Here is a 24348-nt window from a genome sequence, read left to right as displayed (position 1 = left end):
CTGTGCGACCCCATAGACGGCAGCCCACCAGGCCCCCGTCCCTGGGATTCTCCAGGCAAGAACACTGGAGTGGGGTGCCGTTGCCTTCTCCAATGAAAACCTACCCTGAACCAAATCTGGCTAAGGAAGCCAGGAAACAGCAAATGAGAGGTAAGAACAGACAAAGTTCCATTTTAGTCACTGAACAGGAGAAAACCTACATGGAAATAAAATTTCAAAATGCTTCTCACTATCCTCAGTGGAATGACAGGAGCTGCCAGTGCAAGTGTGAGAATTTCAGAGCTCACACACTTTTTACTTATAAGGATCAGAGTTTGAGTTTGAAATACAGTACTCTAATATTGGTGGCTTCCTGATAAGGAATCCACCTGCCAATGCAGGAGACGCAGGTTGGATCCCTGGAAAATCCCATGGACAGAGAGCCTATCTATTCCAGCATTGTTGTAATTTGTAGTCTTTGATCTACAACTTGTGAAGTGTTATCTTTGCTGAAAATGTATATATTCTGAGAGGAGGATTACAATGTTTCATATGGATTCAGGGTCCAAGTTGATGTTTATGAATTCTCATGGATGTGGGATCTTTTGTTCTTCTAAAATAATTTTATCTATCGCTCCTTTCTCAGTGTTTCCTTTTCTCTCCCTGCAGATTTACCATCACCTAGAGAGAAGTTTGTTGCTGTGATCCTGGGAATCATCTGTTTTGTCTTGGTGTATACTCTAGTGAGAGTGATAACTTTTATTCCACGTAAGTGTATTTTTGAAATTGTGATTGAACTTTTCACTTTAATGATCATCAGTGCCTCTCAAAAATTATATGATGAAATAAAACTCTTATTTTAATATGTGCATTCAGCCTAAATGTGGAATAGCTGTTCTCAGGTTGTCCAGAGTATAAATAACACAATGATTTTAGAGAATACTATATATATATATATATATATATATATATAGGTTTACATGTATATATATGCTTTTCTGATTTCATAACACAAACACAGGCTTTAGGAAGCTGAAAGACCTTATTGACAAACACAAATTAATTCTTGAGATTGGCTAAACCAAATACTGTAAGAGGTGGTGGCATTTGTTCCTTTTGGTTTTTGAATTTTTTTTTCCCATCAAATCTTCATTGCTTAATTGATTTTTCTTGGTAAAGTCAGTTTTAGTTTAGATTATTTTAATCTTAAACAATTAAGCAAATTTTAGACTCAGAAACTAAAATCATTATGATTTATTTAGAGCAATACTAACTTTTATAATAATTACTTTTGTAGCTATTCTAATACAGGAACAGAATAACTCCTCTCGGATAACAAGGCTCCAGAAAGGTACATAATGATTTTAAAGCTCTGGCATATATACAGTTGGTATTTTGTCTCTATCTTAGGCTAATGAAAATAAGAATAGATTATAAGATAAAACATAAATTGTAAAATGGAGCAACATATATTTATAAATAATGATTATAGGAGAATGCTTCTGTCTGTGCCACAATATGATCACCATATGCATGGTTGAAAATCGGTTCTAATTTTCTTCTGCTATAATATGATAAAAAACAAATAAATTTGGTATTCTAAAACAGAGGTTTCATTTCTTGGTCCTCAGGACGTGTAAAGAGCGGGTATTTCTGTGTGTGTTTGCTTTATATGGAGACATAAACTGGCTATGAGAGACTGACCCTTTCTGTGAATGTATGTGTTGGTTTGTTTAATATGTACCAGCCTTGAAGGTGCATAGATATGTTGTATAAACATGTATATACATAGATATGTTTATATCTATGCATATATATAGTTTCTTTTATTGTATAAAATTCAATATTTTTTGGCTAGTAATTCACAATCTTTCTTCAGAATGCCATTGTGGTCATTGTCCAAAAGACTGGTTTACATATTCCAACAACTGCTATCATATTACTTTTGAAGAAAAAACATGGAATAAGAGTTTGACAGCCTGTGCTTCTAGGAACTCTACTCTGCTTTATTTAGATAATGAAGAGGAACTGGTAAGATATCAAATGTTTCCAACACTTTGCTAAAGGCTTGATTCAGTCAATATTATATTTGTTAGAATTCACTTGTGTTTTTGTTTGTATTTGCAGTTTGTTTAAGGCCTATTATTTCATAAACAATGGAATACAAATTTGATATTTTATAATACAATACAATTTACAATTTATAATACAATACAATACAATTTCACAAATACAAATTTGTGATATTTTATTTATATTTTTATCCTACTAATGCACACTTAATTATTTCCACTTGCTTTTCACTGAAAACCATGCTTCTCCAAGTGCTATTATATTCTAAGTTAAACTGTGCTATTTAATTTTACCATATATCAAGGAAAGTATACATATCACAAATTTTCGTATCGATCACAAAATAAGTAGAACCGTGTAATTACGCATCAGATCATGGATTAGAAGCTTTCACTTTCCAGCAGCCTATTCTCTGTAATTTCTCATCATCCTGTGTCCTCCTTATTTACCCACTGTCATGACTTTTGATGTTATAGAATCTCTTTGTATGTTTGCTTTTCATGTACATAGACTCAAACTATATGCATTCTTATTCAGTCTCTGCACCCTCCATATACTAGTTTTGCAATTCATCCATATTCTTGCATTTATGTGGAATTTGTTAATTTCCATTGCTCATTATGTAAATAAAACATTTAAAGTCCACTCTATCCAATGTCTCTGAGTGGAGATGGAGTCTTATGCCCTCAAGGAAAAGAGGCTTCCTGGGTTCAGCACTTTTAGACATGGGATCCTCTCTGCTGGCCCCACCTCCATCTTGGCCTCCCTACTCTAGTTCTCTTTGTGGAGGCAGAAGAACCTCCTCTAACTTCTCCTCCTTAGCAGGTGTCCTGATGGACACTTTGTAAGGCTCGCATGGTATTGTCGACAGGATTCCCCTCAACACACAGGAAGAATGGAATGCCTTATCTGTGCCCCCTCCTACAGCTTGGCTGGGTAAGTCATTTAGAAGGTCTAGGTCATTTTCTTCTTTTGGGGAAGATATAAGATGCCCCTAATTGTTGTTCCCTAACCTCACCTTGTTCTCCCACCCTGGAGAAGTGATGAGAGATTACAGAAGTCAAGCTGCTGTTAAGTCTCCAACCACATCACCCTTCTCTTTCCACCTTTCAGAGTTCTCCGTTCTTGTGTCTTTCATTAGTTCCTGTGTTTACAGTTGTACTTAGCAGGGAGGAGCAGAGAGAAATGAGTCTCTGACACTCTATCTTATCTGCTGGATTCTAGCAATACAGAAGAAGATTGATTTGGGGTTTATCTAGGCAAGGAAAGGTGTGGGTCCCAGAAAATCAATCTTTGTCTTTCATTTATTTTCTCAATTTCAATCCCTTAATTTCCTTCTAAAACTGAAACTCTGAGAAACATAGTAGCAAAATCCAGTGGTATAATCACAGTATCTGGAAAAACAAGTGTCACAGAATCTGAAAACATTTAAAACCTTGCTATGTTCAACTTGACAACATGGGTAGCAACTAAACTGCATGAATCAGACTTTTCCTTATTAACATAAGAAAAGCAATGAAACTGATAAACATAAATGTTTGAGTTTATTTTTAATCAAAAGTACAGACATTGGTTAATGTTTGACAAATATTAAAACTTTCACCTTTGTATTTTTAGAGTTAGATTAGATTCTAACACTCATCTTGTGCAGAAAACTCAGGATCCTATGAAAGAGCACACTGTTTGCATTTTAAGAATTAATAAATACTTTCATAATGATTAAATGAAAATACTTTTGTGTAGAAATTTCTGAAGTCCCTATCAGTTATGTCATGGATTGCAGTCTTTCGTGAAGGCCATGGTCATCCGTGGATGTGGCAAAATGGCTCAACTTGCAAACTACAGTAAGTTTTTAAAAACAATACTATATAGAGGAAGTGAAGTCGCTCAGGCGTGTTCGACTCTTTGCAACCCCATGGACTGTAGCCTACCAGGCTCCTCCATCTGTGGGATTCTCTAGGCAAGAATTCTGGAGTGGGTTGCCATTTCCTTCTCCAGGAGCTCTTCCCAATCCAGGGATCGAACCCTTGTCTCCCGCATTGCAGGCAGACACTTTACCATCTGAGCCAGAGGACAATATTAAAAATAAATATTTTAAGAATATTATTAAAACATTTGGTTGAATTACACAATGATGAAGGAAGATGTTGAAGGTTAATAAAATGTTGATAGAAATATAAAAAAATGGGCTACTCAGTAGCCCATTTTGCTAATAACAAACTCTTATTTCAATTATATTAAAACACCATTACCTACTTTCAAAATATCTTTCTATTACAGTTATACAGAAATGCTATAACTTCATGAGCTGTCCTTGTATGTCATAACAGAATTATGCAATACTTTCCATTACAGGATATCAGACGTATCACCTGAGAAAAGAAACTGTGCAGTGCTATCTTCGGGGATGATAATATCAGATGACTGTGAATTCCCAAATATGTATACTTGCAAGCACAAGCTTGAGAATTAAAAAGTAAGTTTGGCTGCTGTTGGATAGCTTCATCTCTATGAAATGGAAATAATAGTATGATTGTATAAACTTCAAAATGCATTGTATTCTTTTTTCTAAAAGTGGGAGTTTTTTCAAAAATTATTGAAATTTAATATGCACACCAGAAAGTACAGATATCATTCCTTTGGTGTCTGGCTTTTTTTGCTCAACTATATATTTACAGCAATCAAACTTTCTAAAGGATCGCATGGTACATCATTTACATGAAATATCAAAAATAAGAAAAATAAGAAAAGAGAGACCAGAAGCAGATTAGTGATGACCAAGAGTAGTGGGGAGGTGGGGATAGGAAATTATTGCTAACAGAACAGTAATGAATACTTTCTAGATTTTGATAGTGGTGATCATTGCAAATTAAAAATGTATCTAAAATAACTGTTTATACACTTTAAATGGATGGATTTTAGGCTGTGTAAGTTACACCTCAATAAAGCTGTTTTAAAAAACTGCTTGGAACTGCATTTAATCTTTAAAATAAATTGCATAGAGAGTCATCTTTGCAATATTGACTCTTCCAATCAGTACTATGCTTTATCTTTCCAATAATTTAGGTTTTCTCTTTCTTTCTATTTTTTAAAATTTATTTATTTTTGGCCATGCCAGGTTACATGTGGGTGGAATCTTAGTTTCCCAACCAAGAATCCAACCTGCACCCCCCACACTGGGAAGCACAGTCCCAACCATTGAACTGCCAAGGAAATCCACTTATCATGTTTTACATTTTTCAATATTGAAATCTTAGAGAAATATGGGTATTTCATAGCCATGCTTTTGTAAATGTCATCTTTGTTTTTTAAATTTTTAATAATTTTTGCTCTGAAGCAGAAATAAACAAAATAAAACTCAGAGGTTTACAGGTGTATCTTATGTTCAATGACTTCCCTGATATTATATATTAATTCTATTGTTTCAAACATATATTCCTCTAGATTTTTAAAATAAAAAGACCTATTGCAACTATAAATAGTCACATTTTATTTCTTCTATCCAGGTGCAATGGCGTGTTGTTGTTGTTGGTTTTTTTATGACTTATTTTTACATGGCAGGCTTTTACTTTCAATGTTGAATAGAATTTACAGTAAAGGTCCTATATGAATCATTCCCATATTATGGGAATATATTTGAATACTTTATCTTCAAGTATGAGGTTTAAGGATTTTTTTATCACACTTTTTTCTATGAAAGCACTTCCACATTATTCATATTTTTCTCATAGAGTTTGTAAACACTCAGTAGTGTTACATTTTTATTTTTTCTTCCATAGAATGAGAAATATTTTTAAAAATAATGTTTCTGTATGGCAAAAACTACCACAATATTGCAAAGTAATTAACCTTCAATTAAAATAAACAAATTAATTAAAAATAATGTTTATGAAGTTTTCTTTCAAATATTCCTGTTTCCTTCAAATATTAACCAGTCAAGAATTCCTGAAATGAAACCACAGTGATCGTTCTGTATTTCCTTCTCTTAAAAATCACTGCACGTATCATATTTAGATTAAAATATTTTCTTCATTTTCACAAAGAGACAGGACAGAGTTCCTTAACATTATGTCAGCTAACAAGTTTTGTTATCAAGGCTCTATTGGGAAGCATTCCTTTTTTCATCTTACCTGGAGACTTTGTGAAAGACCTGGTAAATTTTTAAATGTTATTATTCACTAAGGAGCCTCTTGACAAAAGTGAAAGAGAAGAGTGAACAAGTTGGCTTAAAACTCAACATTCAGAAAACTAAGATCATGGCATCTGGTCCCATCGCTTCATGGCAAATAGATGGGAAACAGTGGAAACAGTGACAAATGTCATTTTTTCGGGGCTCCAAAATCACTGCAGATGGTGACTGTGGCCATGCAATTAAAAGACAATTGCTCCTTGGAAGAAACGTTATGACCAACCAAATAGCACATTAAAAAGCAGAAAAATTACTTTGCCAGTGAAGGTCTCCCTAGTCAAAGCTATGGGTTTTCCAGTAGTCATGTATGGATGTGAGAGTTGGACTATAAAGAAAGCTGAGTGCCAAAGAACTGATGCTTTTGAACTGTGGTGTTGGAGAAGACTCTTGAGAGTCCCTTGGACAGCAAGGAGATTCAACCAGTCCATCCTAAAGGAGATCAGTACTGAATATTCATTGGAAAGACAGATGTTGAAGCTGAAACAACAATACTTTGGACACCTGATGCGAAGAACTGACACTTATGAAAAGACCCTGATGCTGGAAAGATTGAAGGTGGGAGAAAAAGGGGCCAACAGAGGATGAGATGGTTGAATGTCATCACTGACTCAAAAGACATGAGTTTGAGTAAACACTAGGAGGTGGTGATGGACAGGGAGGCCTGGCGGGCTACATTCCATGGAGTCACAAGGAGTCGTACATGACTGAGCGACTGAGCTGAACTGAATTGATTCACTATTGTTTCCATTATAGCTTCTAGAACTCTTTCTGTAGGAAGTTTATACAATGAACTCCATATCTTTAACACATGTTAAGTTTATTCAGGTTCCTAGTTATACTGCATTTGGAGATTTGCATTTTTTAGGCATTCTCTATTTCCTATAGATAGTAAAATATATATTCATAGTATGGCTTTATTATCTATTTAACATCTGTAAAAACCATAATGTTGTTGTCATATTTAGTAGAAAGCTGAGCGCTGAAAAATTGATACTTTTCAACTGTGGTGTTGGAGAAGACTCTTGAGAATCCCTTGGACTGCAGGGAGATCCAGCTGGTTCATCCTAGAGGAGATCAGTCCTGGGTGTTCATTGGAAGGACTGATGCTGAAGCTGAAACTCCAATACTTTGGCCACCTCATGCGAAGAGCTGACTCATTGGAAAAGACCCTGATGCTGGGAGGGGCTGGGGGCAGGAGGAGAAGGGGACGACAGAGGATGAGATGACTGGATGGCATCACCGACTCGATGGACATGAGTTTGAGTAGACTCTGGGAGTTTGTGATGGACAGGGAGGCATGGTGTGCTGCGATTTATGGGGTAGCAAAGAGTCGGACACGACTGAGTGACTGAACTGAACTGAAACCACTTTTTAATTTTTAGTTTCTTGTGGCACCTCCTCAAATCTATTCTTTCTTATTTTTTGTTTGTGATGTATGCATTTAGGGCAATCAATATTTCACAAGACAGATTTTGCTATTGCATTTTCCTTTTAAATCATATAAAAACAGAACTTTCACTGTGGATTTTTCTTGGGTTTGTATGTTATTTAGAAATGTGTAACTTAACTTAAAACCAGATAAAAGTTTTCACATTTTTGCTTATTGCCTTCTAGCTTAAATTGTAGAGAATTTCTATGAATATGAAAGCAATTTATATCTCTACTATATGTGATATACTATATAGATTATATCTGATGTGAATGAGGAAGATATCTTAAATTTTTATTTCTTTATAACTAATAAAAATTAAATTTTAATGCTTACATTTCAAGTGTCCATTTGCCAAACTTGACTGAAGGCTATTATAGTAACACTACAGTTCTATATATCTCATATTAATATAATCAGGATTATGAAAGTATAGTGAATTTTTGGAAAATTTAAGTGTAATTAAAAATATGAGTATTTCTATATGAGTATATAAGTGTGTGTGTTCATCTGTGTGTTGGTTAATTGTCTAGTTTAAAAATGTTTATAGCCTTACTGGTATATCTGCTTGCCAGATAAGCAATGAGAGATAATTGTTTAAATCTCCAATTATGATTGTTTAACCTACATACTTTTCTCAAATCTTTGTTGAACTTTTAGTATTAAGTACATGCAGGGTTTTTTGTAATTGCTAATGGTTTGGATGCTCAGTATTTAGTTATGAAACATGCTTCATCTTTTCTAACATAGTTCTTGCCTTGTATTATAGTTCTTGCCTTGCCTTGTATTAACTTTCTCAGTTTTATCATCTTGTGTTGCATGATACCATTTTTCATCTTTTTAAATTTCCTCTTTATTTGTTCATTTAAAAAAGTCTCACCAAGACAGCAGTTATTAAAGTAACTTTTCTATATATATGGCTGCATTAAACAACATGTTTTAAATTATACATGTTTTTAGAATTTAGTTCAGTTCAGTCACTCAGTCGTGTCTGACTCTGTGATCCAATGAACTGCAGCACGCCAGGCCTCGCTGTTCATCATTAACTCCCGGAGTCCACCCAAACCCATGTCGATTGAGTTGGTGATGCCATCCAACCATCTCATCCTCTGTCGTCCCCTTCTTCTACCGCCCTCAATCTTTCCCAGAATCAGTGTCTTTTCAAATGAGTCAGTTCTTCACATCATGTGGCCAAAATATTGGAGTTTCGGCTTCAACATCAGTCCTTCCAAAGAACGCCCAGGATTGATCTACTTTAGACTGGACTGACTGGTTGGATCTCCTTGCAGTTCAAGGGATTCTCAAGAGTCTTCTTCAACACCACAGTTCAAAAGCATCAATTATTTGGCACTCAACTTTCTTTATAGTCCAACTCTCACATCCATACATGACCACTGGAAAAAACCATAACCTTGACTAGATGGACCTTTGTTGGCAAAGTAATGTCTCTGCTTTTTAATATGCTGTCTAGCTTGGTCATAACTTTCCTTCCAAGGAGTAAGCATCTTTTAATTTCATGGCTGTAGTCACCATCTGCAGTGATTTTGGAGCCCAGAAAAATAAAGTCAGCCACTGTTTCCACAGTTTCTCCATCTATTTGCCATGAAGTGATGGGACCAGATGCCATGATCTTAGTTTTCTGAATGTTGAACTTTAAGCCAACTTTTCCACTCTCTTCTTTCACTTTCATCAAGAGGCGCTTTAGTTCTTCTTCACTTTCTGCCATACATGTGGTGTCATCTGCATATCTGAGGTTATTGATATTTGTCCCGGCAATCTTGATTCCAGCTTGTGCTTCCTCCAGCCCAGCATTTCTCATAATGTACTCTGCATATAAGTTAAATAAGGAGGGTGACAATATACAGCCTTGACACATTCCTTTTCCTATTTGGAACCAATCTGTTGTTCCATGTCCAGTTCTAACTGTTGCTTCCTGACCTGCATACAGATTTCTCAAGAGGCAGGTCAGGTGGTGTGGTATTCCCATCTCTTTAAGAATTTTCCAGTTTATTGTGATCCACACAGTCAAAGGCTTTGGCATAGTCAATAAAGCAGAAATAGATGTTTTTCTGGAATTCTCTTGCTTTTTTGATGATCCAGTGGATGTTGGCAATTTGATCTCTAGCTCCTCTGCCTTTTCTAAAACTAGCTTGAACATCATCTGGAAGTTCACGGTTCACATATTGCTGAAGCCTGGCTTGGAGAATTTTAAGCATCACTTTACTAGCATGTGCTGCTGCTGCTGCTGCTGCTAAGTCGCCTCAGTCATGTCCGACTCTGTGTGACCCCATAGACAGCAGCCCACCAAGGCTCCCCTGTCCCTGGGATTCTCCAAGCAAGAACACTGGAGTGGGTTTTACTAGCATGTGAGGTGAGTGCAATTGTGCAGGAGTTTGAGCATTCCTTAACATTGCCTTTCTTTGGGATTGGAATGAAAATTGACCTTTTCCAGTCCTGTGGCCACTGCTGAGTTTTCCAAATTTGCTGGCATATTGAGTGCAGCACTTTCACAACATCATCTTTTAGGATTTGAAAGAGCTCAACTGGAATTCCATCACCTCCACTAGCTTTGTTCTTAATGATGCTTCCTGAGAGTCCCCTGGACTACAAGGAGATCCAACCAGTCCATCCTAAAGGAGATCAGTCCTGGGTGTTCATTGGAAGGACTGATGCTGAAGCTGAAACTCCAATACTTTGGCCACCTCATATGAAGAACTGACTCATTTTGGAAAAGACCCTGATGCCAAGAGGGATTGGGGGCAGGAGGAGAAGGGGACGACAGAGGATGAGATGGTTGGATGGCATCACCGACTCGATGGACATGGGATTGAGTAGACTTCAAGAGTTGGTGATGGACAGGGAGGCCTGGCATGCTGCGATTCATGGGGTCACAAAGAGTCGGACATGACTGAGTGACAACTGAAATGAACTGAACTGAACTGAACTGAAGGTCCATTTGACTTCACATTCCAAGATGTCTGGCTCTAGGTGAGTGATCACACCATCGTGATTATCTGGGTCATGAAGATCTTTTTTGTACAGTTCTTCTGTGTATTCTTGCCACCTCTTCTTAATATTTTCTGCTTCTGTTAGGTCCATATCGTTTCTTTCCTTTTTTAAGTCCTTCTTTGCATGAAATGTTCCCTTAGTATTTCTAATTTTCTTGAAGAGATCTCTAGTGTTTCCTATTTTGTTGTTTTCCTCTATTTTTGCACTGATCTCTGAGGAGGGCTTTCTTATATCTCCTTGCTATTCTTTGGAACTCTGCATTCAAATGAGTGTATCTTTCCATTTCTCCTTTGCTTTTCACTTCTCTTCTTTTCATAGCTATTTGTAATGCCTCCTCAGACAGTCATTTTGCTCTTCTGCATTTCTTTCTCTTGGGGATGATCTTGACCCCTGTCCTCTGTACAATGTCATGAATCTCTGTCCATACTTAATCAGGCACTCTGTCTATCAGATCTAGTCCCTTAAATTTATTCATCACTCCCACTGTATAATCATAAGGGATTTGATTTAGGTCTTACCTGAATGGTCTAGTGGTTTTATGTGCTTTCTTCAATTTAAGTCTGAATTTTTGCAGTAAGGAGTTCATGATCTGAGCCACAGTCAACTCCTGGTCTTGTTTTTGCTGAATGTATAGAGCTTCTCCATCTTTGGCTGCAAAGAGTATAATCAATCTGATTTCAGTGTTGGCCACCTAGTGTTGTTCATGTGTAGAGTCTTCTCTTATGTTGTTGGAAGACTGTTTGCTATGACCAGTGCATTCTCTTGGCAAAACTCTATTAGCCTTTGCCCTGTTTCATTCTGTACTCCAAGGCTAAATTTGTGTGTTATTGCAGGTGTTTTGACTTCCTACTTTTGCATTCCAGTCCCCTATAATGAAAAGGACATCTTTTGGGTATATTAGTTATAAAAGGTCTTGTAGGTCTTCACAGAACTGTTCAGCTTCATCTTCTTCACCATTACTGGTCAGGGCATAGACTTGGATTGCCATGATATTGAATGGTTTGCCTTGGAAACGAACAGATATAATTCTGTCATTTTTGAGATTGCATCCAAGTACTGCATTTCAGACTCTTTTGTTGACTATTATGGTTACTCCATTTCTTCTAAGGGAGTCTTGCCCACAGTAGTAGATATAATGATTATCTGAGTTAAATTCACCCATTCCAGTCCATTAGTTCATTGATTCCTAAAATGTTGATGCTCACTCTTGCCATCACCTGTTTGGCCATTTCCAATTTGCCTTGATTCAATGGACCTAACTATCCAGGTTCCTATGCAATGTTGCTCTTTATATTTGTATGTAAGTATATATAATTAATTTTAAGTATAGTATATTGTTTCATTGCATTCTACTTTATCTTTCTCTTATCTTTCACAATAATAGCTGCATTAAATAAAAGATTTTAAATTAAAACATTCTTAAAATAGCTGGCAAGCTATTCCATATATATTTAACCTAATTTTAAAATTATTGTAAACTCATATGTATTATTTGTATGTAATCCTATATAATCAATTTTAAGTATAATATGTTGCTTCTTTGCATTCTACATTATCTTTTTCTTATCTTTCACAATAAATATATTTTACTTTCCTCTAGAAGAACTTATTTATTTAATATGCCTTAGTTTTATTAGTGCCCTACATTTTACAGCTTGTATTCTCTACTCAATAAAGTGCAAGTTAGTACTTTCACCCATTCTCAAACAATGAAAAGACATATTTATTCTCTACTTTTATTTATTTATCATTAATATTTTACCTCTCAATATCTATTTGAATACAGTCACACAGGTTCTTTTTTTCAAATTTTTTCTTATAAAATTTTACCTAGATTAAGAGTTTCTTCTTCAGAAGAACATAAATATATCCTTTACTTAAAGTCAGTTGGTAATTTCCCTCCATTTAAAAACTGCCTTAAAAATGAATTGATCTTATCATTATGTTAAAAGGACATTTTCACTTGTTATTGACTTTCAATTTATCTGTCTCACTAGGTATGGCCATTAATAGACATTGTCACAAATAGATATGTTCATATCATAAAAAGTAAATTCACATCATAAAACATAAATTGCTATTAGTAAAACTACTAATCGTATTTTGCATAATTTTATCTTTGCTGTATGTTGTCTGAACATAGATTTTATTAAAGTTAAATGCCAGAGAAAGTGAAAATGAAAGTGTAGTCACGCAGTCTTACCTGACTCTTTGCAACCCCATCAATTGTAGCCTGCCAAGCTCCTCTGTCCATGGAATTCTCCAGGCAATATTACTGGAGTGGGTAGTCATTCCCTTCTCTAGGGGATCTTCCCAACCCAAAGATCAAACCCGGGTCTCTGGTATTTCAGGCAGATTCTTCAGAGTAAACCCATATTTTGACATATAAAAAAGAACCTGATATGTATAACATTATTTAATTGAAAACAGCAAAGTGTACGACAGTAGTAGACATAAGTACTTCAAATTTTAAAAGCCAACATTAGTGCATTTTACATTGATCTCTAATGAATGTTTCAATTGCTATAATTCTAGGATGTGAGTAACAGAAAATTATCAATTTAATTTATGAAAATAAAATATAATTGATAGATGCAACCATATAGGTAGCCATTAGTCATTGTTTTAGAAGACTCAAATATTAATCTTCATTACAAAGACATAACTGAGTTTACATTCCATCTTTCTAGATTTTAGAAAGCTAAAAAATAGTGCTTGTTTGAATTCAATGGTCTAGAAGTTATGCTGAAAGTGAATATCCTTAGGAATGGCAGATAAACATTTATCCTTTTCTTGATATAAGTGACAATTGATGAAAAAATGCATTTGAGGCAAATTTGATAGTTTATTTAATGTTTTACATTTTTGGATGTTCATGTGTGTTTTGCTAAAAGGTCAACTTTTTCTGCTTTCCCTATTTTCTTGTGAAGTGAAAATTTAAATGCTTATCATCCTCCTGACAGAAACTTGGGCTTTTGTTATTTACAACAAATATTCCTGTTAAAAATACAAATAATAAGCTATGATTTAAGGATCATCAATGAATGATATAGCAAGTATTCAGTATTTCAATCTCTGCCGTGGTGATACAGCTTGATATTGTTTGATGTTTTACCCTTCCCAAAGACATTTATTTTATCAGAGGAAACCTGAATAACTTATTTAAGAATAATAAAATTATGTGTAGCTCTTTAAGAACGGGGGTGAAAAGTTGAAAAGTAAATTTAGGCATTCATCTCTTTGTAACAGTTATTTTAATGTAGACAAGGTAGTAAGTCTTCTGAATTAGTGACAAATGGTATGGAGTAGCCCTCATAGTCAACAAAAGAGTCCAAAATGCAGTACTAAGGTGCAATCTCAAAAATGACAGAATGATCTCTGTTCGTTTCCAAAGCAAACCATTCAATATCACAGTAATTCAAGTCTATATCCCAACCAGTAATGTTGAAGAAGCTGAAGTTGAATGGTTCTATGAAGACCTTCTAGAACTAACCCCCCAAAATGATGCCCTTTTCATTATAGGGAACTGGAGGCCAAAGTAGGAAGTCAAGAAATACCTGGAGTAACGGACAAATTTGACATTAGAGTACAAAATGAAGCAGGATAAAGGTTCACAGAGTTCTGCCAAGAGAACACTTTGGTCATAACAAGTACTTTCTTCCAACAGCACAAGAGATGAGTCTAAACATGGACATCATCAGATGGTCAATACCAAAATCAGAATGATTACATTCTTTGTAGCCAAAGATGGAGAAGCTCTATACAGTCATCAGAACAAGATGGGAAGCTGGATGTGGCTCAGATCATGAGCTCCTTATTGCAAGATTCAGACTTAAATTGAAGAAAGTAGGGAAAACCACTAGACCATTTCGGTAAGACCTAAATCAAATCCCCTAGAACTATACAGTGGAAGTAACAAATAGATTCAAGAGATTAGCCTGATAGACTGAGTGCTTGAAGAACTATGGGTGGAGGTTCATGACACTGTACAAGAGGCAGTGATCATTACCATCTCCAAGAAAAAGAAATACAAAAAGGCAACACGGTTCTCTGAAGAGGCCTTAGGAAAGTAGAGAAGAAAAGGCAAAGGAGAAATAGAAAGATATACCCATTTGAAATCAGAGTTCCAAAGAATATCAAGGAGAGATAAGAAAGCCTTCCTTAGTGATCCATGAAAAGAAATAGAGGAAAGCAATGGGAAAGACTAGAGATCTCTTCAAGAAAACTAGAGATACCAAGGGAACATTTCATGCAAAGATGGGCACAATAAAGGACAGAAATGGTATGGATCTAACAGAAGCAGAAGATATTAAGAAGAGGTGGCAAGAATAAACAAAAGAACTATACAAAACAGATCTTCAAGTCCCAGATAGCCATGCTGGTTGATCACTCACGTATCTTGGAATGTGAAGTCAGGATGAGGCTTTAGGAAGCATCACTATGAACAAAACTAGTGGAGGTGATGGAATTCCAGTTGAGCTCTTTCAAATCCTAAAAGATGATGCTGTGAAAATGCTGCACTCAAAATTCCAGCAAATTTGGAAACTCAGCAGTAGTCACAGGATTGGAAAAGGTCAGTTTTCATTCCAATCCCAAAGAGAGGTAATGCCAAAGAAAGTTCAAACTACTGCACAATTCTACTCATCTCATATGCTAGCAAAGTAATGCTCAAAGTTCTCCAAGTCAGGCTTCAACAGTACATAAACTGTGAACTTCCAGATGTTCAAGATAGATTTAGAACAGGCAGAGGAACCTGAGATAAAATTGCCGAAATCCACTGGATCATTGAAAAAGCAAGAGTTCCAGATAAACATCTATTTCTGCTCCATTGACTATGCCAAAACCTTTGACTATGTGGATCACAACAAACTGTGGAAAATTCTTCAACTGATTGGAATACTAGACCACCTTACCTGCCTCCTGAGTAATCTGTATGCAGGTCAAGAAGCAACAGTTAGAACCAGACATGGAACAAGAGACTGCTTCCAAATCAGGAAAGGAGTATGTCAAGGCTGTATATTGTCACCCTGCTTATTTAACTTGTGTGCAGATTACCTCATGTGAAATGCTGGGCTGGATGAAACACAATCTGAAGTCAAGATTGCTGGGAGAAGTATCAATAACCTCAGATATGCAGATGACAACACCCTTTGGCAGAAAGCAAAGAATAACTAAAAATCCTCACAATGAAAGTGAAAGAGGAGAGTGAAAATGTTGGCTAAAAACTCTATATTCAGAAAACTAAGATCATGGCAGCTAGTCCCACCACTTCATAACAAACAGATGAGGAAACAATGAAAACAGTGAAAGACTATTTTGGGGAGCTCCAAAATCACTGCAGATGGTGACTGCAGCCATGAAATTAAAAGATGCTTGCTCCTTGGAAGAAAAGTTATGACCAACCTAGACAGCATATTAAAAAGCAGAGACATTACCAACAAAGGTCTGTCTAGTCAAAGCTATGGTTTTTCCAGTAGTTATGTATGGATGTGAGAGTTGGACTATAAGGAAAGCTGAGCACCACAGAATTGATGCATTTGAACTGAGGTGCTGGAGAAGACTCTTGAGAGTCCTTGGACTGCAAGAAAATCAAATCAGTCCATCCTAAAGGAAATCAGTCCTGAATATGCATTGGAAGGACTAATGCTGAACCTGAAACTCCTATACTTTGGCCACCTGATGAGAACTGACTCTGTAAAAGACCCTAATGCTGGGAAAGATTGAAGTCAGAAGGAGAAGGAGATGACAAAGGATGAGATGGTTGGATGGACATGAGTTTGAGTAAGCTCCAGAAGTTGGTGATGGACAGGGAAGCCTGGTGTGCTGCAGTCCATGGGGTCACAAAGAGTGGACATGACTGAGGGACTGAACTGAACTGAACTGGTATGGTCACTCAGCAAAATCCAGACACCCTGGAGTGTGAAGTCTAGTGGACCTTAGGAAGCATCACTATGAACAAAGCTAGTGGAGGTGGTGGGACTCCAGTTGAGCTATTTCAGATCCTAAAAGATGATGGTGTGAAATTACAGCACTCAATATGCCAGCAAAATGGAAAATTCAGCAGTGGCCACAGGACTGAGAAAGGTCAGTTTTCATTCCAATCTCAAATAAAGGCATGCCAAAGAGTTTTCAAGCTACTGCACAATTGCACTCATCTCACATGCTAGTAAAGTAATGCTCAAAATTCTCCAAGCAATGCTTCAACAGTACGTGAACCGTGAACTTCAAGATGTTCAAGCTGGATTTAGAAAAGGCAGAGAAACCAAGGCTCAACATCCGCTGGATCATCAAAAAACAAGAGAGTTCCATAAAAACATCTACTTCTGCCTTATTGACTATGCCAAAGCCTTTGACTGTGTGTATCACAACAACCTGTGGAAACAAACAGAGCATGAGATGGTTGGATGGCATCACTGATTCAATGGGCATGAGTATGAGCAAAGGTTGATAGTGAAGGACAGTGAAGCCTGGAATGTTACAGTTCTTAGAGTGTTGAATTATTGAACATGACTTAGCAACTGAAAAACTACAATCCTTAAATAATTATTGTTAATGGATTATGTTTTTTTTTCATTATAGCAGAAAAGACATTATAATAATATAAGGAAAAGAAATATGTAATGCCAAGTAGTAAATCTTCTGAATTAGTGACTTGTATATACTATGTCACTTCAGTCATGTCTGGCTCTTTGCAACACTATGGACTGTAGCCCACCGGGTTCCTCTCTCCATAGGGATTCTAGTGGAGTGAATTGCCATGCTCTCCTCCAGGGGATCTTCTTGACCCAGGGATTGAACCCGCATCTCCTGCCTCCTGCCTTGGCAGGAGGTTTCTTTACCACTAGGTTCACCTGGGAAGACCTAGTGACAAATATTGCTAATAGAATTATGACTTTTTCCACAACAGAAATGAAATCATGAGTATAAGGAAATGAAAAATGTAATGCCAAGATTTAGCAACTTTATGTAGAAGTAAAACTTAAACATTGAAGGTACGCTTAACAAGGCCTTAGTTTGTAGTATGTGTGATTGAGATAAAAACAAGTTAACAGTATTGTTGTCATCTTTTTTCCCCAATATCTTTTAGAAGGTAAAAAAAAACTTCTCAGGGGCACTTACCAAAGGACAAACTAAGTGGCACATTACATACCCAAAGTCTCCTATCATTCTGGAGTTGTCATGAGATAAACCGTCTTCAAAATACTCAAGTGTAAGTATTTCCTGTTTAAACTTTGTGACATTTTGATGAGAAATCTGTCTTTTCTACTATTGCTTCACGATGGGCTTTCACAGGATAGTCTGTGAAAACCACAGATACTGTTTATTACAGTAACTTGGTCACCCACAAGAGGAGGCAGGACTCTTGCCTGAGGAAGGTATGTGTCTCCCTCTCCTTCCTAATTCCTTATCTCATTTGGTAGGAGATTATACACGCCTAGATGTGATTCAGTTTATGGACAATTGCTATATAGCCAAATTAAGGATATATTGGTAGCTTTATTTGACTAATTCTGAGAATTATGTAAGCATAAGATATGAAATATTATGGAGGATTTCTAAGATATTCAAATTCTTGCCTGTTATTCAAGTTCATATACACATTTGTAAATGAGCTTGTAAATCAATGCGATTTTAAGTGAAATCTCATAAACATCATGACAAGGAACAATTACTACTATATTTTGTCAATAGAGATATATTTATATATGTCATTAAACATTTCACTCAGCTTTTAAAAATAGATTCTCAAAGGGGATTCATGGAACTGTAAAGGGCCAATGTAATTTTTCATAGATTTAGATACAATAAAAGCAGTTTAGTTTTAATAAAAATAAGACTGATGTAGTTCAGTAAAATGCTAATTTAGATGTAATTATAAACAATCATATGCTTTCAAAAATGTGAATAAAGCATTGAATAAAAAAGATAAATGACACAGATACAGAGATCCTGTCTAATAAATTGTTACATTTTTTAACTGATATGAATGTCATTATGGCTATTATATTAAAATAATTTTAAAAATACAAAATTTGATGTCAAGTGTTTTATATGATTTATATAAAGCATATTTTAATCTCATTTTAGATTAGTAAGCTAGTTTGTTAGATACTAAATAATTTTTAAAGGTCACACATTGTAAACTTCAAAGCCAGAATTATTTCTAGATCTCATTAACTACAGTCTCCAGAGACAGAATTATTAATGTGCATTATCTGACATTTAACTGTTGATACAAATAAAGCTACTCTTATTGATTTGAAACCTATATGATCTTTCTGGAAGTTTGTATCAGAATTGCTCTTCCATAAATGATTGACACTTTTATTTGTCATTTTATGATTTCATATCTCATCCATTATCAGTTACTACTTTTGTAAAAAAGTATTTATTTTAAAATCTTTTTAATATTGTTTTCTTTTATTGTTTGTCAAGTTTTGGATAGTTTAATATGTCATGTAACATTTTAACATGCAAAATATTTCTCTAAATTTCTAATGATTTTGAAGAACTTGCAAGTCAAAATAAAATTAAAAAATTATTTGATAGCACTTCATTTTCTTTTAATAGATGATATCACTAATTATAGTAGTTTAGTGCAGGAAATATTACATATGACAATAGTATTATTCTCTCTTCTTTAGAAGACTCAATCCTTAAATATTAATGGGCTTTAAAATTATAATAAAAATTGTTATATTGGTGCATTTGTTTTTTCCAGTATGGCATTTTAATTTCAACATAGTTTCTGTAACAGTTTTAAAATGTTTCTATGCAAATAGACAGCAAATTGATAAGGATATTATTCTTTATGATCTTTATTTTTCACCAGTTTATTAATTTCATTGTTCCAATGATGAATAGCATTATTTCAAACATAGAATATTATTTTTAAAACTTAGTCTATAATGAAACACTTACGAACACTCTGTGGAAATGAGAACCAAACATGTACCTTGCTTAACTGTAAAATGAATGCTGTCACTAATTTCGCACACCATCCACTCCAGGCTTCTTGTGATTTTATACACCATTTATTAACTACATAGGTACAGTGTTCATAGAGCGCCATCCTTGGCATTGCACAGCTGTGGAGATGAACAATCAAACGAAAAACTACCCAGAACCCAATCTGGCTAAGGACGCCAGGAAACAGCAAATGAGAGGTCAGAGCAGATAAAGTTCCATTTTAGTCACCGAACAGGAGAAAACCTACATGGAATTAAAATTTCAAAATGCTTCTCACTATCCTCAATGGAATGACAGGAGCTACCAGTGCAAGTGTGAGAATTTCATAGCTCACACACTTTTTGTTTATGAGGATCAGAGTTTGAGTTTGAAATACAGTACTCTAATATGAGCTTCCTGGTGGCTTCGTGATAAAGAATCCACCTGCCAATGCAGGAGATGTGGGCTGGATCCCTGGCAAGTCCTGTGGACAGAGAGCCTATCTATTCCAGCATTGTTGTAATTTGTAGTCTTTGATCTACAACTTGTGAAGTGTTATCTTTGCTGAAAATGTATATATTCTGAGAGGAAGATTACAATGTTTCATATGGATTCAGGGTCCAAGTTGATGTCTATGAATTCTCATGGATGTGGGATCTTTTGTTCTTCTAAAACAATTGTCTCCATTGCTCCTTTCTCAGTGTTTCCTTTTCTCTCCCTGCAGATTTACCATCACCTTGAGAGAAGTTGTTGCCGTTATCCTGGGAATCGTCTGTTTTGTCTTGATGTATACTCTAGTGAGAGTGATAACTTATTCCACATAAGTCAATTTTTGAAATTGTGATTGAACTTTTCACTTTAATGATCATCAGTGCCTCTCAAAAATCATATGATGAAATAAAACTCTTATTTTAATATGTGCATTCAGCCTAAATGTGGAATAGTTATTCTCAGACTGTCCAAAGTATAAATAAGAGAATGATTCTAGGGAACATTATATATATATATATATATATATATATATATATATATATATATATATATATATATGTATGTATGTATATGTATATATGTATGTATATATGTGTGCATGTATATATATATATCTTTTTCTGATTTCATAACTCAAACACAGGCTTTAGGAAGTTGAAAGACCTTATTGATAAATACAAGTTAATTCTTGAGATTGGTTAAACCAAATACTGTAAGAGGTGGTGAAGTCTATTCCTTCAGGCTTTTGTTAATATACCCCCCCAATTTTCATTACTTTATTAATTTTTATTGGTAAAAGCAATTTTATTCCAGATAATTCTAATTCTAAAAAACACCACATTTAAACCAAGAAACTAAAGTTATTATGATTTATTTAGATCAGTGTTAATTTTTAAAAAGATCATTTCAATGTTTTCTAGGTACTAAAATACCAGAGCAGAACAATTCCTGTATGATAACAAAGCTCTGAAAAGTTACATAATGATTTTCAAAGTTCTGATATTAAATACAGTTAGTTTTGTCTCTGTCTTAGGTTAGACAAAGATAATAATAGTCTTTGACAGGAAAGCATAAATTATAAAATCAAATGATGAACATTCATAAATGATCATAGAAGAGTGTTCCTTCTTAGACAACAATACATAGAAATATTCAGTTGCAGTCACCATGCCTACTGCTGCCAATTGGCTTAAAGTTCCACAATATAAATAATTTTGCATTCTACAAAAGGAGTGTCATTGATTATCAGGTTATGTAGAGAGTACATATTTTGTCTGTTTGCTTCCTATGGGGACACTGGGGATTAAGAGGTTGACCTTTCTCTGTGAGTGTGTATGTGAGTATGTACCAGCCTGTGAGAATGCATAACTATGTTACATACATATATTTTATATTTAGCAAATATGTAAGTGAATTTTAATTTCTTTAAGATTAATTTTTTTGGATAATAATTCATGATCTTTCTTCAGAATGTCATTCTGGTCATTGTCCAAAAGGCTGGTTACATATTCCAACAACTGCTGTTATATTACTTTTGCAAAAACATGGAATAGGAGTTTGATAGCCTGTACTTCTAGGAACTCTACTCTGCTTTATATAGATAATGAAGAGGAAATGGTAAGATATTAAATGTTTCCAACACTTTGCTAAAGGCTTGATTCAGTCAATATTATATTTGTTAGAATTCATTTGTGTTTTTGTACATATTTGTAGTATGTTTAAGGCTTTTTATTTCATTAAACAATAGAATACAACTTAATGATATTTTATTTATATTTTTCTTATTAATGCATGCTTTATAATTTCCAGTTCCTGCTTTTTTTGAAAACCATGCCTCTACAAATGCTATTAAATTCTAAAATAAACTGTACTATTTAATTTTCCCAAATATGAAGGAAAGTATACATGTCATAATTTTGCATATTGATAAAAAATAGAACCATGTAATTGCACATCAGACCATAGACTACAAATTTTCAACACCCAGCTGCCCTGAAAAGTGAAAGTGCTAGTCGGTCAGTCGTGTGGGACTCTTTGCGATCCAGTGGACCGCAGACCACCAGGCTCCTCTGTCAATGGAATTTCCCAGGCAAGGATACTGGAATGAGTAGCCATTCCCTTCTCCAGGGTTCTTCCTGACCCAGGATAGAATCCGATTGCCTGTACTGTAGGCAGATTCTTTACCAGCTGAGTCAGAAGAGAAGCCCAGCAGCCCCATCCTCTATGATTTCTCATCACGTCTATGTCCTCCTTATTTATCCACTGTCATGACTTTTGATATTACAGTATCTTTTTTTCATGTTTTTGCACTTCATAAACGTGGGATCATACAGTATGCATTTTTCTTTCTGTCTCCACTCACTGCCATATGCTACTTTTAAAATCATCCCTATTCTTGCATTTACCTGGAGTTTGTTCTTTTCTACTGCTCATTATGTAAAATCCATTCCATCCAATGTCTCTGACTGGAGATGGAGTCTTATGCCTTCAGAGATAAAGAGGCTTCCTGGGTTCAGTACTTTAAGTCATGGAATCACCTTTGCTGACCCCATCCTTCCCCCTATGACCTGCTTCTAGTGCCTCTTGGCGGAGAAAGGACAAGCACTTCCTCTGACTGCTCCTTGTTAGCAGGTGTGCTGACCAATCACCTTCTAAGGCTCACCGGGTGCTGCTCACAGGATTCCCTTCACACAGGAGGAATGGCTTATCTGTGCCACCTCCTAGAGCTAGGCTGGGTGTTGGGTATTGGGAAGCAGCAGGCCTCTATCACTTTCTTCTGTTGGGGAGGGGATATAAAATGCCCCTAATTTTTCCGTCACCTCAGGGTCTCAAACCATTTCACTTTTCTCTTCCTACCCTTCTTTCTTTCTTGTGTCTTTCATTAGTTCCTGTGTTTACAGTTGAACTTAGCAGAGAGGAGCAGAGAGAAATGAGTCTCTGATCCCTTGTCTGGTCCACTGGATTTCACCAATACAGAAACAGATTGTTTTGAGGTTTACCTAGTCAAAGAATGGTGCGGGACCCGGAAAACAAATCTTTGTCTTTCATGTCATTTATTTTCTCAATTTCATTTGCTTAATTTCCTTCTAAAACTGAAACTCTGAGAAACGTATTAGCGAAATCCAGTGATATAATCACAGTATTTGGAAAAACGAATGTTGCAGAATCTGAAAACATTTAAAACCTTGCTATATTCAATTTGACAACATGGGTAACAATTAAAATACATGAATCAGACTTTTCCTTATTAACATAAGAAAAGCAATGAAACTGCTAAACATAAATATTTGAGTTTATTTTAAACCCAAAGTACGGACATTGGTTAATGCTTTGACAAATATTAACTTTCAATTTTGTACTTTTAGTGTGAGATTAGACTGACTCTAATCTTGTTCAGAAAACTAAGGATCCTTGATTTCTTTCATCAGTGTTTTATAGTTTTCTATATATGAGTCTTTTGTTTCTTTAGGTTTAATCTAAGTATTTTATTTTTCATCACAATGGTGAATGAAATTGTTTCATTAATTTCTCTTTCTGTTTTCTCATTGTTAGTGTATAGGAATGCAAGGGGTTTCTATGAATTATTAGTTTCATATCCTGCAACTTTACTGTATTCATTGATTAGCTCTAGTAATTTTCTGGTGGTGTCTTTACACTGTCTTTACAGCTCCCTATATAGAGGATCATGTCATCTGCAAACAGTGAGAGTTTTGCTTCTTTTCCAATCTGGATTCCTTTTATTTCTTTTTCTTCTCTGATTGCTGTGGCTAAAACTTTCAAAACTATGTTGAATAGTAGTGCTGAGAGTGGGTTCCTGACTCTAGATGAAATGCTTTCAATTTTTCACCAGTGAGGATAATGTTTGCTGTGGGTTTATCATATATAGCTTTTATTACGTTGAGGTATGTTCCTTCTATGCCTGCTTTCTGGAGGGTTTTTATCATAAATTGATGTTGAATTTTGTCAGAAGCTTTCTCTGCATCTATTGACATCTTCATATGCTTTTTATCTTTCAATTTGTTAATGTGGTGTATCACATTGACTGAATTGTGAGTATTGAGAATCCTTGTATCCCTGGGATAAAGCCCACTTGGTCATGATGCATGATATTTTTAATATATTGTGAATTTTGTTTGTTAGAATTTTGTTGAGGATCTTTGCATCTATGTTCATCAGTGATATTGGCCTGTATCTTTCTCTTTTTGTGGTATCTTTGTCTGGTTTTGGT

At 35.3% G+C, this 24348-nt stretch overlaps 1 protein-coding gene across 1 annotated transcript; it reads left to right on the top strand.

Annotated features, from left to right (window-relative positions):
* The first annotated feature begins 20 nt into the window (after nucleotides 1–20).
* On the top strand, nucleotides 21–5098 carry LOC122680701 (NKG2-A/NKG2-B type II integral membrane protein-like). The gene is made up of 6 exons (XM_043882333.1): nucleotides 21–150; nucleotides 649–747; nucleotides 1277–1330; nucleotides 1859–2010; nucleotides 3796–3896; nucleotides 4408–5098. The coding sequence occupies exons 1-6, from the start codon at nucleotides 93–95 to the stop codon at nucleotides 4523–4525; spliced, it is 582 nt and encodes a 193-aa protein (XP_043738268.1). The 5' UTR covers nucleotides 21–92; the 3' UTR covers nucleotides 4526–5098.
* The last annotated feature ends 19250 nt before the right edge of the window (nucleotides 5099–24348 follow it).

The sequence above is a fragment of the Cervus elaphus genome, chromosome 22 (genome assembly GCF_910594005.1).
Source record: "Cervus elaphus chromosome 22, mCerEla1.1, whole genome shotgun sequence".
Lineage (NCBI taxonomy): Eukaryota > Metazoa > Chordata > Mammalia > Artiodactyla > Cervidae > Cervus > Cervus elaphus.
This window is presented reverse-complemented; position numbering and strand designations above follow the sequence as displayed.